This window comes from Buteo buteo, chromosome 13 (assembly GCF_964188355.1).
Source record: "Buteo buteo chromosome 13, bButBut1.hap1.1, whole genome shotgun sequence".
Classification (NCBI taxonomy): domain Eukaryota; kingdom Metazoa; phylum Chordata; class Aves; order Accipitriformes; family Accipitridae; genus Buteo; species Buteo buteo.
In genome coordinates this window covers 40,161,318-40,172,569 of record NC_134183.1, presented here as the reverse complement: position 1 = coordinate 40,172,569, position 11,252 = coordinate 40,161,318, and the positions used below count along the sequence as shown (strand labels likewise).

The window sequence follows — 11,252 nt, the reverse complement described above, 5'->3', positions numbered from 1 at the left end:
TACTACCCCGGAGTACCGATGAGGGTTACGGTTCCTAGCCCGGAGTATGTAGTGGGGGTACCGGTACAACCCCGGAGCATTGGGAAGGGAAGTCAGGCCAACCCAGGAGCATCGGGTAGGGATACCAGGCTTCCCAGGAGGGTCAGGTAGAGAGGCCGGGTCTAACCCTGCGCACGCGTAGGGACAGCTGTTGTACCCCGGAGTACTGAGTGGGGGTACCGGTACTATCCCGGAGCATCTGGAAAGGACGCCAGGCCTACCCCGGTGCTCCTGGTAGGGATACCAGGCCTACCCTGGAGGTTCAGGAAGGGAGGCCTGGTCTAACAACGCGTGCCCGTAGGGACAACAGGTGAACTCCGGTGCATCACAAAGGTTTCCAGTACAACCCCAGAGTACTGGTGGGGGAACCGGTTCTATCCCGGAACCTCGGGTACAGACAGCAGGCCTAAGGCCGAGGGTCAGGTAGGAAGGGCGGGTCTAACCCCACGCACCCGTAGGGACAGCAGTTGTACCCCGGAGTACCGAGTGGGGGTACCGGTACTACCCTGGAGCCTCGGGAAGGGACGTCAGGCCAACCTAGGAGCATCAGGTTGGGATACCAGGCTTCCCAGGAGGGTCAGGTAGAGAGGCCGGGTCTAACCCTGAGCACGCGTAGGGACAGGAGTTGTACCCCGGAGTACCGGGTGGGCGTACTGTTACTACTCCGCAGTAGCGATGAGGGTTAGGGTTCCTACCCCGGAGTACCGGGTGGGGGTACCGGTACTACCCCGGAGCGTCGGGAAGGGACGCCAGGCCTACCCCGATGCTCCTGGTAGGGATACCAGGCCTACCCTGGAGGGTCAGGAAGGGAGGACTGGTCTAACACCGCGTGCCCGTAGGGACAACAGGTGAACTGCGGCGCATCACAAAGGTTTCCGGTACAACTCCAGAGTACTGGTGGGGGAACCGGTTCTATCCCATAATGTCGGGTAAGTACACTGGGCCTAAGGGCGAGGAGCAGGTAGGAAGCGCGGGTGTAACCCCATGCACTCGTAGGGACAGCAGTTGTACCCCGAAGTACCGAGTGGGGGTACTGGTACTACCCCGGAGTACCGATGAGGGTTACTGGTAATAACCCAGAGTACTGGGTGGGGGTAACGGTACTACCCCGGAGCATCGGGAAGGTATGCCAGGCCTACGCCAGTGCTTCTGGTAGGGATACCAGGCCTACGCTGGAGGGTCAGGAAGGAGGCCGGGTCTAACACCGCTCGCCCGAAGGGACAACAGGTGAACTGCGGCTCATCACAAAGTTTTCCGGTATAAACCCAGATTACTCTAGGGGGAACCGGTTCTATCCCAAAACATCGGGTAGGGACACCGGGGCTAACGCGGCGCGTCAGTTAGGAAAGGTGACTGTAACCCCGCACACCCGTATGGACTGCAGTTGTACCCCAGAGAACCGGGTGGGGGTACTGGTACTATCCTGGAGTACCAATGAGGGTTAGGGTTCCTACCCCGGAGTACCGGGTGGGGGTACTGGTACTACCCTGGAGTGTCGGGAAGGGACGCCAGTCCTAACCCAGTGCTCCCGGAGAGGATACCAGGCCTACCCTGGGGGGTCAGGAAGGGAGGCCGGGTCTAACACCACGTGCCCGTAGGGACAACAGGTGAACTGTTGCACATCACAAATCTTTCTGGTACAAACACAGAGAACTGGTGGGAGAACCGGTTCTATCCCGGAACGTCAGGTAGTGACACCGGGCCTAACATGGAGGGTCAGGTAGGAACGGCGGATGAAACCCCACGCACCTGTAGGGTCAGCAGTTATACCCCGGAGTATTGGGTGGGGGTACTGGTACTACCCCGGAATACCGATGAGGGTTACGGGTTATACCCCGGAGTACCGGGTGAGGGTTCTGATACTACCCCGCGGCGTCGGGAAGGGACGCCAGGCCAACCCCGGTGCTCCTGGTTAGGGATACCAGGCCTACCCTGGAGGGTCAGGAAGGGAGGCCAGGTGTAACACCGCGTGCCCGTAGGGACAACAGGTGAACTCCGGTGCATCACAAAGGTTTCCGGTACAACCCTAGAGTACTGGTGGAGGAACCGGTTCTAAACCATAACATCGGGTAAGGACACCGGGCCTAACGCGGAGGGTCTGGTAGGAAGGGCAGGTCTAATCCCGTGCACCCGCAGGGACAGCAGTTGTACCCCGGCGTACCAGGTGGGCGTACTGGTACTACCGCAGAGTACCAATGGGGGTTAGGGTTCCTACCCCAGAGTACCAGTTGGGGGTAACGGTACTACCCCGGAGCATCAGGAAGAGACACCAGGCCTACCCCGCTGTTCCACGAAGGGATGCCAGGCCTACCCTGGAGGGTCAGGAAGGGAGCCTGGTCTAACACCGCGTTCCCGTAGGGACAACAGGTGAACTGCGGTGCATCACAAAGGTTTCTGGTACAACCCCAGAGTACTGGTGGGGGAACCAGTTCTATCCCGGAACGTCAGGTAGGGACACCAGGCCTAACACGTAGGGTCAGGTATAAAGGGCGGGTCACAGCCCACGCGCCTGTAGGGACAGCAGTTGTACCTCGACGTACCAGGTGGGGGTACTGGTACTACGCCGGAGTACCGATGGGGGTTACGGTTCCTACACCGGCGTTCTGGTTGCCAGTACCGGTACTACCCCAGAGCATCAGAAAGCGACTCCAGGCCTACTCCGGTGCTCCAGGTAGGGATACCAGGCCTACCCAGGAGGGTCAGGAAGGGTGGCCGGGTCTAACACGGCGTGCCCGTAGGAACAACAAGTGAACTCCAGCACATCACAAAGGTTTCCGGTACAACCCCAGAGTAATGGTGGGGGAACTGGTTGAATCCTGAAACGTCGGGTAAGGACACCGGACCTAAGGCCGAGGGTCAGTTAGGAAGGGCAGGTCTAACCCCATGCATTTCTAGGGTCAGCAGTGGTACCCCAGAGTACCGGGTGGGGGAACTGGTACTACCCCAGAGTACCGAAGAGGGTTACAGGTAATACCCCGGAGTTCCGGGTGGGGGTACTGGTACTAGCCCGGAGCATCGGAAAGGGACACCAGGCCTACCCCGGTGCTCCTGGTAGGGATACCAGGCCTACCCTGGAGGATCAGGAAGGGAGGCCAGGTCTAACACGGTGCTCCCGTAGGGACAACAGGTGAACTGCGGCGCATCACAAAGGTTTCCGGTACAACGGCATTGTAGTTGTGGGGGAACCAGTTCTATCCCATAATATCGGGTAGGGACAACGGGCCTAAGGCTGTGGGTGAGGTAGGAAGGGCGGATGAAACCCTGCGCACCTGTATGGTCAGCAGTTGTTCCCCGTAATACCGGGTGGGGGTACTGGTACTATCCCGGAGTACTGAGGGGGGTTAGGGTTCCTACCCTGGAGTAATGGGTGGGGGTACCGGTACTATCCCAGAGCGTCGGGAAGAGACGCCAGGCCTACCCCGGTGCTCCAGGTAGGGATAGCAGGCCTACCCTGGAGGATCATGAAGGGAGGCCGGGTCTAACACCACGTGCCCGTAGGGACAACAGGTGAACTGCGGCGCATCACTAAGGTTTCCGGTACAACCCCAGAGTACTGGTGGAGGAATCGGTTCTATCCCGTAACGTCGGGTAAGGACACCGGGCCTAAGGCCGAGGGTCAGGTAGGAACGGCGGGTCTAACCCCGCGCACCCGTAGGGACAGCAATTGTACTCCGGTCTACCACGTGGGGGTACTGGTACTACCCCGGAGTACAGATGAGGGTTACGGTTCCTACCCCAGAGTTCCGGATGGGTGTACCGGTACTACCCCAGAGCGTCAGGAAAAGAGTCCTGGAAAACCCCGGTGCTCCAACTACGGATACCAGGCCTACCGTGGAGGGTCAGGAAGGGAGGCCGGGTCTCACACCTCGTGCCCGTAGGGACAACAGGTGAACCCCGGTGCATCACAAAGGTTTCCGGTACAACCCCAGAGTACTGCTAGGGGAACCGGTTCTATCCAGGAACCTCGGGTACGGACACCAGGCCTAACGCCGAGGGTCAGGTAGGAAGGGCGGATCTAACCCCGCGCAACCGTAGGGTCAGCAGTTGTACCCTGGATTACCGGGTGGGCGTACTGGTACTACCCCGGAGTACCGATGAGGGTTACCGTTCCTACTCCGGAATACCGGGTTGGGGTACCTGTACTACCCCGGAGCGTCGGGAAGGGATGCCAGGCCTACCCCGGTGCTTCAGGTAGGGATACCAGATCTTCCCTGGAGGGACAGGAAGGGAGGCCGGGTCTAACACCGCGTGCCCGTAGGGACAACAGGTGAACTGCGGCGCATCACAAAGATTTCCGGTACAACCCCAGAGTACTGGTGGGGGAACCAGTTCTATCCCGGAACGTCGGGTAGGTACACCGGGCCTAACGCTGAGGGTCAGATAGGAAGGGCGGGTCTAACACCGCGCACCCGTAGCGACAGCAGTTGTACCCCGGAGTACTGGGTGGGGGTACCGGTACTACCCCGGAGCATCGGGAAGGGACACCAGGCCTACCCCGGAGCATCAGGTAGGGATACCAGCCCTACCCTGGAGGGACAGGATGGGATTCCATCTCTAACACCGCGCACCCGTAGGGACAACAGGTGAACTCCAGTGCATCACAAAGGTTTCCGGTACAACCCCAGATCAGGTTGGTCAAGCAGAACCTGCCTTTCGTAAATCCACGCTGACCGGGCCCAATCCCCTGCTTGTCCCAGACTTGCCACTTGAGCCTTCTCAAGACAAACCGTTTCATAATCTTCCCCAGTACTGAGGTCGGGCTGACAGGCCCATAGTTCCCCGGATCCTCCCTCCGACCCTTCTCGTAAATGGGCGTCACATTGGCAAGCCTCCAGTCCTCTGGGACCTCCCCTGTTGACCAGGATCGCCGATAGATGATGGAGACCTGCTTGGGAAGCAGCTCTGCCAGTTCCCTCAGTACTCTTGGATGGATTCCATCTGCGCCCATAGATTTGTGAGCATCCAGATGGCGTAATAGGTCACTATTTCCTCCTGGATTAAGGGCAGGGGAGGGGTATATTTTGCTCTTCATACTCACCTTCCAGCCCAGGAGTCAGAGTACCCTGAGGATAACTGGTCTCCCTATTAAAGACTGAGGCAAAGAAGGCATTAAGTACCTCAGCCTTTTCCTCATCTCTGGTGGCAACGTTCCCTTCTGCATCCGTTAAAGGATAGATATTCTTCTTGGGATTCTTTTTACCGTTAACGTATTTGTAAAAACATTTTTTGTCGTCTCTCACGACAGCGGACAGATTTAGTTCTAGCTGAGCTTTTGTCTTTCTAATTTCCTTTCTCTATGACCTAACAAGATCCCTGTACTCCTCCCAGGTTTCCCGCCCTTTCTTCCAGAGATGATAAACTCTCCTTTTTTTCCTGACTCCCAGCAAAAGCTCCCTGTTCAGCCAGGCCGGTCGTTTTCCTCGGCGATTCGACTTGCGGCACGGGGGAATAGCCTGGTCCTGAGCTGTTAAGATTTCCTTCTTAAAGAACGTCCGTCCCTCCTGGACCCCTTTGCCCTTCAGGACCGTTTCCCAAGGGACTCTCTCAACCAGTGCCTCAAAGAGGCCAAAGTTTGCCCTCCAGAAGTCCAGAGCGGTGGTTTTGCTAACCCCCTTCCTTGCATCACCAAGAATTGAGAGTTCTATCATTTCACGGTCGCTAAGCCTAAGATGGCCTCCGACCATCACACCTCCCACCAGTCCTTCCCTGTTCGTAAACAATAGATCTAGCAAGGTGTAGGGTTCAATTATATGGAACTTAGTTATCGGGCCTGAAAGTAGCTCATGGTCACAAGAGTGTTCCAGATGCCTTTAGAAGGCTTTGAACAGACTAAACAAGAAGATAGAAGAAGAAAGATCCCAATTAGAAAAACACAGGTGCACATTCCACGATAAAGGGAACTTGGCACAAACAACCTCAATTCAGGGACTTATCTCAACCAATTGGACTAAGACAAGTCTTGCATGCTCTAATTAATACGGCCAATTATGTCCTATGTTTATGCGCGTGTATAACTAACCTTTTCTTACGTCTGTGCGCGTGGACAGTACCGATGTAACCAATCACCGTTTATGTTTGTGCGCGTGGACACCAAATGCTTGCATGCAGCAACCAATTAGAATTTCTAAACAACTTATAGAATTGTATAAAAATGATCGGCTAAGCTCAATAAACTACTACTACTTTGATCACCATATTGGTGTTCCATCATCCGGACCCCACGGAAATAAACCCTAAACCCTACAGCAAGGCTCCTCCCCTGGTCGGCTCACCTACCACCTGTGTCGGGAAGTTATCTTCCACACACTCCAGGAACCTCCTAGACTGTTTACTCTCTGCTGTGGCATATTTCCAGCAGGCGTCTAGAAAGTTGAAGTCCCCCATGAGAACAAGGGCACATGCTTCTAAGACTAATGCCAGCCGCTTGTAGAAGGATTCATCCGTCTCTTCAACCCGGTCAAACAGACTCCCAGCACAATATCTGCCTTATCGGCCTTCCCTCTCATCCTCACCCATAAGTATTCCACCTTGTCATCACACTCGGGTAGCTCTGTACAGTCCAAACCCTGCCTAACATAGAGAGCCACCCCACCCCCTCTTCTACCTTGCCTATCCCTTCTGAAGAGCTTGTAGCCATCCGTCGCAGCACTCCGGTCACGGGAGTCATCCCACCGTGTTTCCGTGATGGTGACTAAGTCATATCTATCCTGCTGCACGATGGCTTCCAGCTCCTCCTGTTTATCGCCAACGCTGCGTGCATTGGCATAGACGCATTCAAGCTGGCCTATCGAATCCACCCCTAACATTGGCATGCTGCCCCCAGGCTCATCTCTAGTGCACCTAGTCTTATCCCTTACCCCCTTCAAACCTAGTTTAAAGCCCTCTCTATGAGCCCCGCCATCTCACGAGCGAGGATTCTTTTACCCCTTTGAGATAGCTGGATACCATCTGTCGCTAGCAAGCCCGGCGCCATGTAAACCTCCCCATGACCAAAAAACCCCAAATGCCACCGATGGCACCAGCCTCTGAGCCACATAATCACCAGGTGTGGTTTCCCATTCCTTTCAGTATATTTCCCTGCCACTAAGGGATTGAGGAAAACACTACCTGTGCTTCTTCCACTAATCACCCCAGTGCCCTGAAGTCCCTTTTGATTGCCTTTGGATTTCTCCCTGCAATCTCATCGCTGCCAACCTGCACAACCAGCAATGGGTAATAATCAGAGTTCCGAACCAGCCCCAGGAGTTCCCTGGTAATGTCTTTCAACCGGGCCCCAGGGAGGCAGCAGACTTCCCTGTGGGATGGGTCAGGACTGCATATTGGGCCCTCTGTCCCCCTCAGAAGGGAGTCGCCTACGACCACTACCCTCCTTTTTCTTTTTTCAGAGGCTGTGAGAATGCGTGGGGCTGCCCGACTGAGCCTAGGCGCCGCCCTGTATAGGGCTTCACCTACACCCTGATCTTCGTTGACCAGGTCCTCAAGTTCCAGAGCCACACTCCTGTTGCGTAGGGGCAACTGGGAAGGTGAGGGAGACCGGGAGGGGACTCGCCTGCCTCCTCGAGCAGGGACCTGTATCCATTCCCCTCCATCTCTTAGGTCCCCTCCTGCCTGGTGGCAAGGTGGCAGGGAAACCTCCGCTTCTCGCGGAGCCTCCATCTGCTGCCTCTGCCTCAGGGATGGTAGGGTGTGGGTCCACCAATCTATCTCCTTCTCACACTCCTTGATACTCCTCAACCTTTCCACTTCCTCCTTCAGCACTGCCACCAGGCTGAGCAGATCATCTACCTGGTCACATCTCACACAAGAGGTGTCCCCGCTGCCCTCCGGCATCAGTGATAGACTCAGGCACTCCCTGCAGCCAGAGACCTGGACAGCTGCACGTTTACGTGGGAGCTCTGTCCGCGTCACCACGTTTTTCCTAGCAACGGCTTTCACCCGAGTGGCAGCCATATCGGGGTCTCCTTCTGAAGCCGATGCCCACTGCTTCAGTAAGCCTTCTCGAGCTGGGAAGGGGGGGGCTGCGCCCTACCTGCACAAAACTGCCACGCAAACTGCCACACCATGGCACACCTTTCTGACGCACCATGCCCTGTTTGCCACGCTCCCCGTCGCTAGCGCTCCTCAGGGCCATTTAAATCTCCCACGGTTGCCCCGGCAATGCCCACGCTGTATCAGCCTCTCCCACGAGAGCTGCTGGCTCTGCACTGTCCCTCTGCTCTTCCCCGGGGCTCCTGGGCCTCGGGAACCTCCCGGTCCGCCTCAATCTAGCGCTTAGCTGCCAACTGACCATTGAGTCTGCTGGTCTCACCGGTGACTGTTGTGATTTTAATAACTACATTGTTATTGCGTTTAACAAGCTCATTTCCTACCTAGTTTAGAGACACACGTATCTTTTTCTGTCTACACCTCAGAAAAATTAAGTTGAACTCCTTACCTGGTTACGTTGCCGATGCAATAGTTGTAGCTGTAGTACAGGAGCAGGTATTGTTGTTGCCAGTAAGTGTCCCTTTCTCTGTTCAGGGTCTCATTTGCTGTAAATATAAGGCAGGTGAGAACAGTGCTGCTGCTCCTCCAGCTGACTTTATAACTTCTGGTGGTTTGCCCAACCCCTTTCCCAGGTGATTGCGCTAAGGGTGGTGGGCGGAGGCTCGGGGTATTTGAGCCACAGCCTCTGCTAAGGGAGCTCACTGTGCTCCTGGGTTTCTCTGGTGTTGGTGCTTGGCTCTTCCTTGAGTCCTTTGGAGCTGGCTCAGCCCTTTGGGAAGAAGTGTCTGCCTGAGGTAAGAGCTTCAGGACCAGTCAAGGTTCAGCAGCATGTGTGGTAGAAAGTAACACTTCTATGTAGCTTTTCTTTTTTTTTCCTTTCCTTTCTTTTTTTCAAGTCAGTAATTTTGTTTTGAGTGTTTAGGGGTAGAAAGATGGTTTAATAGTATGCATTGTTTGTTGGGTTTTTTTTAATTCTTCATGCATTGTGTTTTCCTGGAATTCCCAGCTTTATTGAAAAAGGAACCTTGTTTTTTTCACCTGTTCTGCTGTATGCTGTGTAAGTTGCTGATATCTCTCTTAATGGGACTGATGCTGACATTGTTTAGCAGGGGCTAGGGTGGGCATCTTGTATGCATCTGTATATGGAGTTTTAGTATTTCTGAAGAAAGCAGAAGGGCTGTGAGGCACAGTGCCCTTCAGGGTTTGGGATGCCTTTTCTCATTGCCCACAGAATGCCACGTTGTCCCTAGAACCTTTGCAGCTTGTGGCAGGCCCCTCATAGATTACAGGCATTGGGACTTGACTTTATTTTGTGGGCATGTAGCAGAGCTCAGAGTCTCTGGGAAGCTGTAGGTTAGGAGGTGCCCCCAGAATTTGGGATGTGGCTCAGAAGAGCGGCTCCTGAGGAGTAGCCACTGAAGGGGGTTCAGGGGTACAAATCGAGGTCAGGAGGTGTCAGGAAGCAGTGGGGTTCCTTTCCTGACAGTTGAGGAGAAGAAAAGGGGTTTCTAAAGTTTTGGGACTGCTGGGGAAAGGGAGGAGGGTTCACCAGCCCTTCTCACAGGAGTTTTGCAGTTGGATTTGGATGTCATAGAATCGTAGAATGGTTTGGGTTGGAAGGGACCATACAGATCCTCTAGTTCCACCCACCCCCCCCACCCCCCGTAATGGGTAGGGACACCTTCTGTGAGACCAGGTTGCTCAAAGCCCCATCTGACCTGGCCTTGAATGCTTCCAGTGAGGGAGCATCCACAGGTTCTCTGGGCAATGCATTCCAGTGCCTTGCCACCCCTAGTGAGAAATGTCTTCCTAACACCTAAACTAAATGCACCCTCTTCAGGACTGGAGTCTTGTTACCGCCTTGTCCTATTGCTGTACACCCTTGTAAAAAGTCCCTCTGCAGGTTTCTTATAGGCACCTTTTATGTACCGTGAAGTCTGCTATAAGGTCTCCTGCAAAGCTGCATGCTGGTGAGGGGTCCGAGAAGGTGAGGCGGTTGTTGGCTGGGTCAGTGTTGAATAGCGAAGTATTATGGGGCTGCTTGGTTAAGCATTTACCTTCTGTTCTGGAGGCGTTGTGTGGGCTATCTTTGAATTGGATGAGTGTTTGAGGTGAGCTGTGGATTAGTGAGGAGGAGCGTGGGGCTGATGACTCATGAGTGCCACACTAAGTTTGTGTCTCTTGGTACCTTAGGTACCACAAGTGATGATGGCTGCAGGGCCTGAGACTGGAATGAGCGGGCGAGCGAACACGGTGGCACTTGTGAGGAGGGGGGAGTTGGGGAAGTAGTTGGTGTTGGCCAGCGGGATGCTTACTCCCTTTTCTGATTTGTGGGGGTTTTTTTCTTTGTTTGTTTCATTGTAGATGTTGAAGATCAGTGTGTCCCCTTGAGGAACATCCCAGTTAGCCCGTGTGGTTTTGTGGAGGATGGGTTCGGATCCTTGGCCCTCTGAAAGCTAAGTTGAGGGACCCAGGCTGGGGAGCGGCTGGGAGGAAGGGACAAAGCTGGGAATTGCAGGGAGGGGTTTTAAAGTTAGCATGGGAGAGAGGACTGTCTCAAAGCAGTTGCCTTTGCGCAGGTGAAGAGAGTGGGTTGCTTTTCAGCACAAGACCAGTGTGTGCTGGGCAGGGCAGTTCCAGCCTGTGTCTGTGGTGGTGTGCAGTTTGTGTAGTCTGTCCTCTGTGGCTTAGACCTTCCTCAAATCTCAATGTCCTTGTTGTGCTTTGTGCCAGGGGAGCACGGCATGCGCTTTAGGCGCTGTCCCTAGCATCTCGAATGCTCTTACTCATTGTCCCGGTGCCAATCAGGTGCTTCTTTTCTTGCGTTTGGAGCTCTAAAGCATGGATTGGTCTCAGCAGATTCCAGTCGGTTCTTTTTGCAGTGTTCTTTCAGGCTGCTTTGGCAGCTCTGCTCTCTAGCTGTCCATTTTCTCAGACTGGGAGTTCTTTCCTGCATCTTGATGTTCCTACGTCTTGATGACAGGCTTCTGGTGCATCCATCATCTCGGTTTTGACAGTACCATCTTGTAACAGGCTGTTACGTTGGACTCCTCAGGGGTCTGCCGTACAGCCTCCTCGCCTCAGTGTTTTGGACTCTGTAGGTCATCTTGCCGGACAGCACCTCCCATCCGGGAGTCATTCTTCTTGCCGAGAGTTTTCTCTCTGAATCGCCTTGTCTGTACTGTTCTGTCTTGTGTTGGTCTGTGCACAGGTGTGTTTGGCTTGGA

The 11,252-nt window shown here is 54.7% G+C and overlaps 1 protein-coding gene across 1 annotated transcript in view; it reads left to right on the top strand.

Annotated features, from left to right (window-relative positions):
• The first annotated feature begins 961 nt into the window (after positions 1-961).
• The window catches only part of LOC142038399 (medium-chain specific acyl-CoA dehydrogenase, mitochondrial-like), a 50,094-nt gene continuing 39,803 nt past the window's right edge, over positions 962-11,252 (top strand). Inside the window, 2 exon segments of the mRNA XM_075043824.1 lie at positions 962-968; positions 4,902-5,010. Of these exon segments, the coding sequence (XP_074899925.1) occupies positions 962-968; positions 4,902-5,010 (116 nt within the window).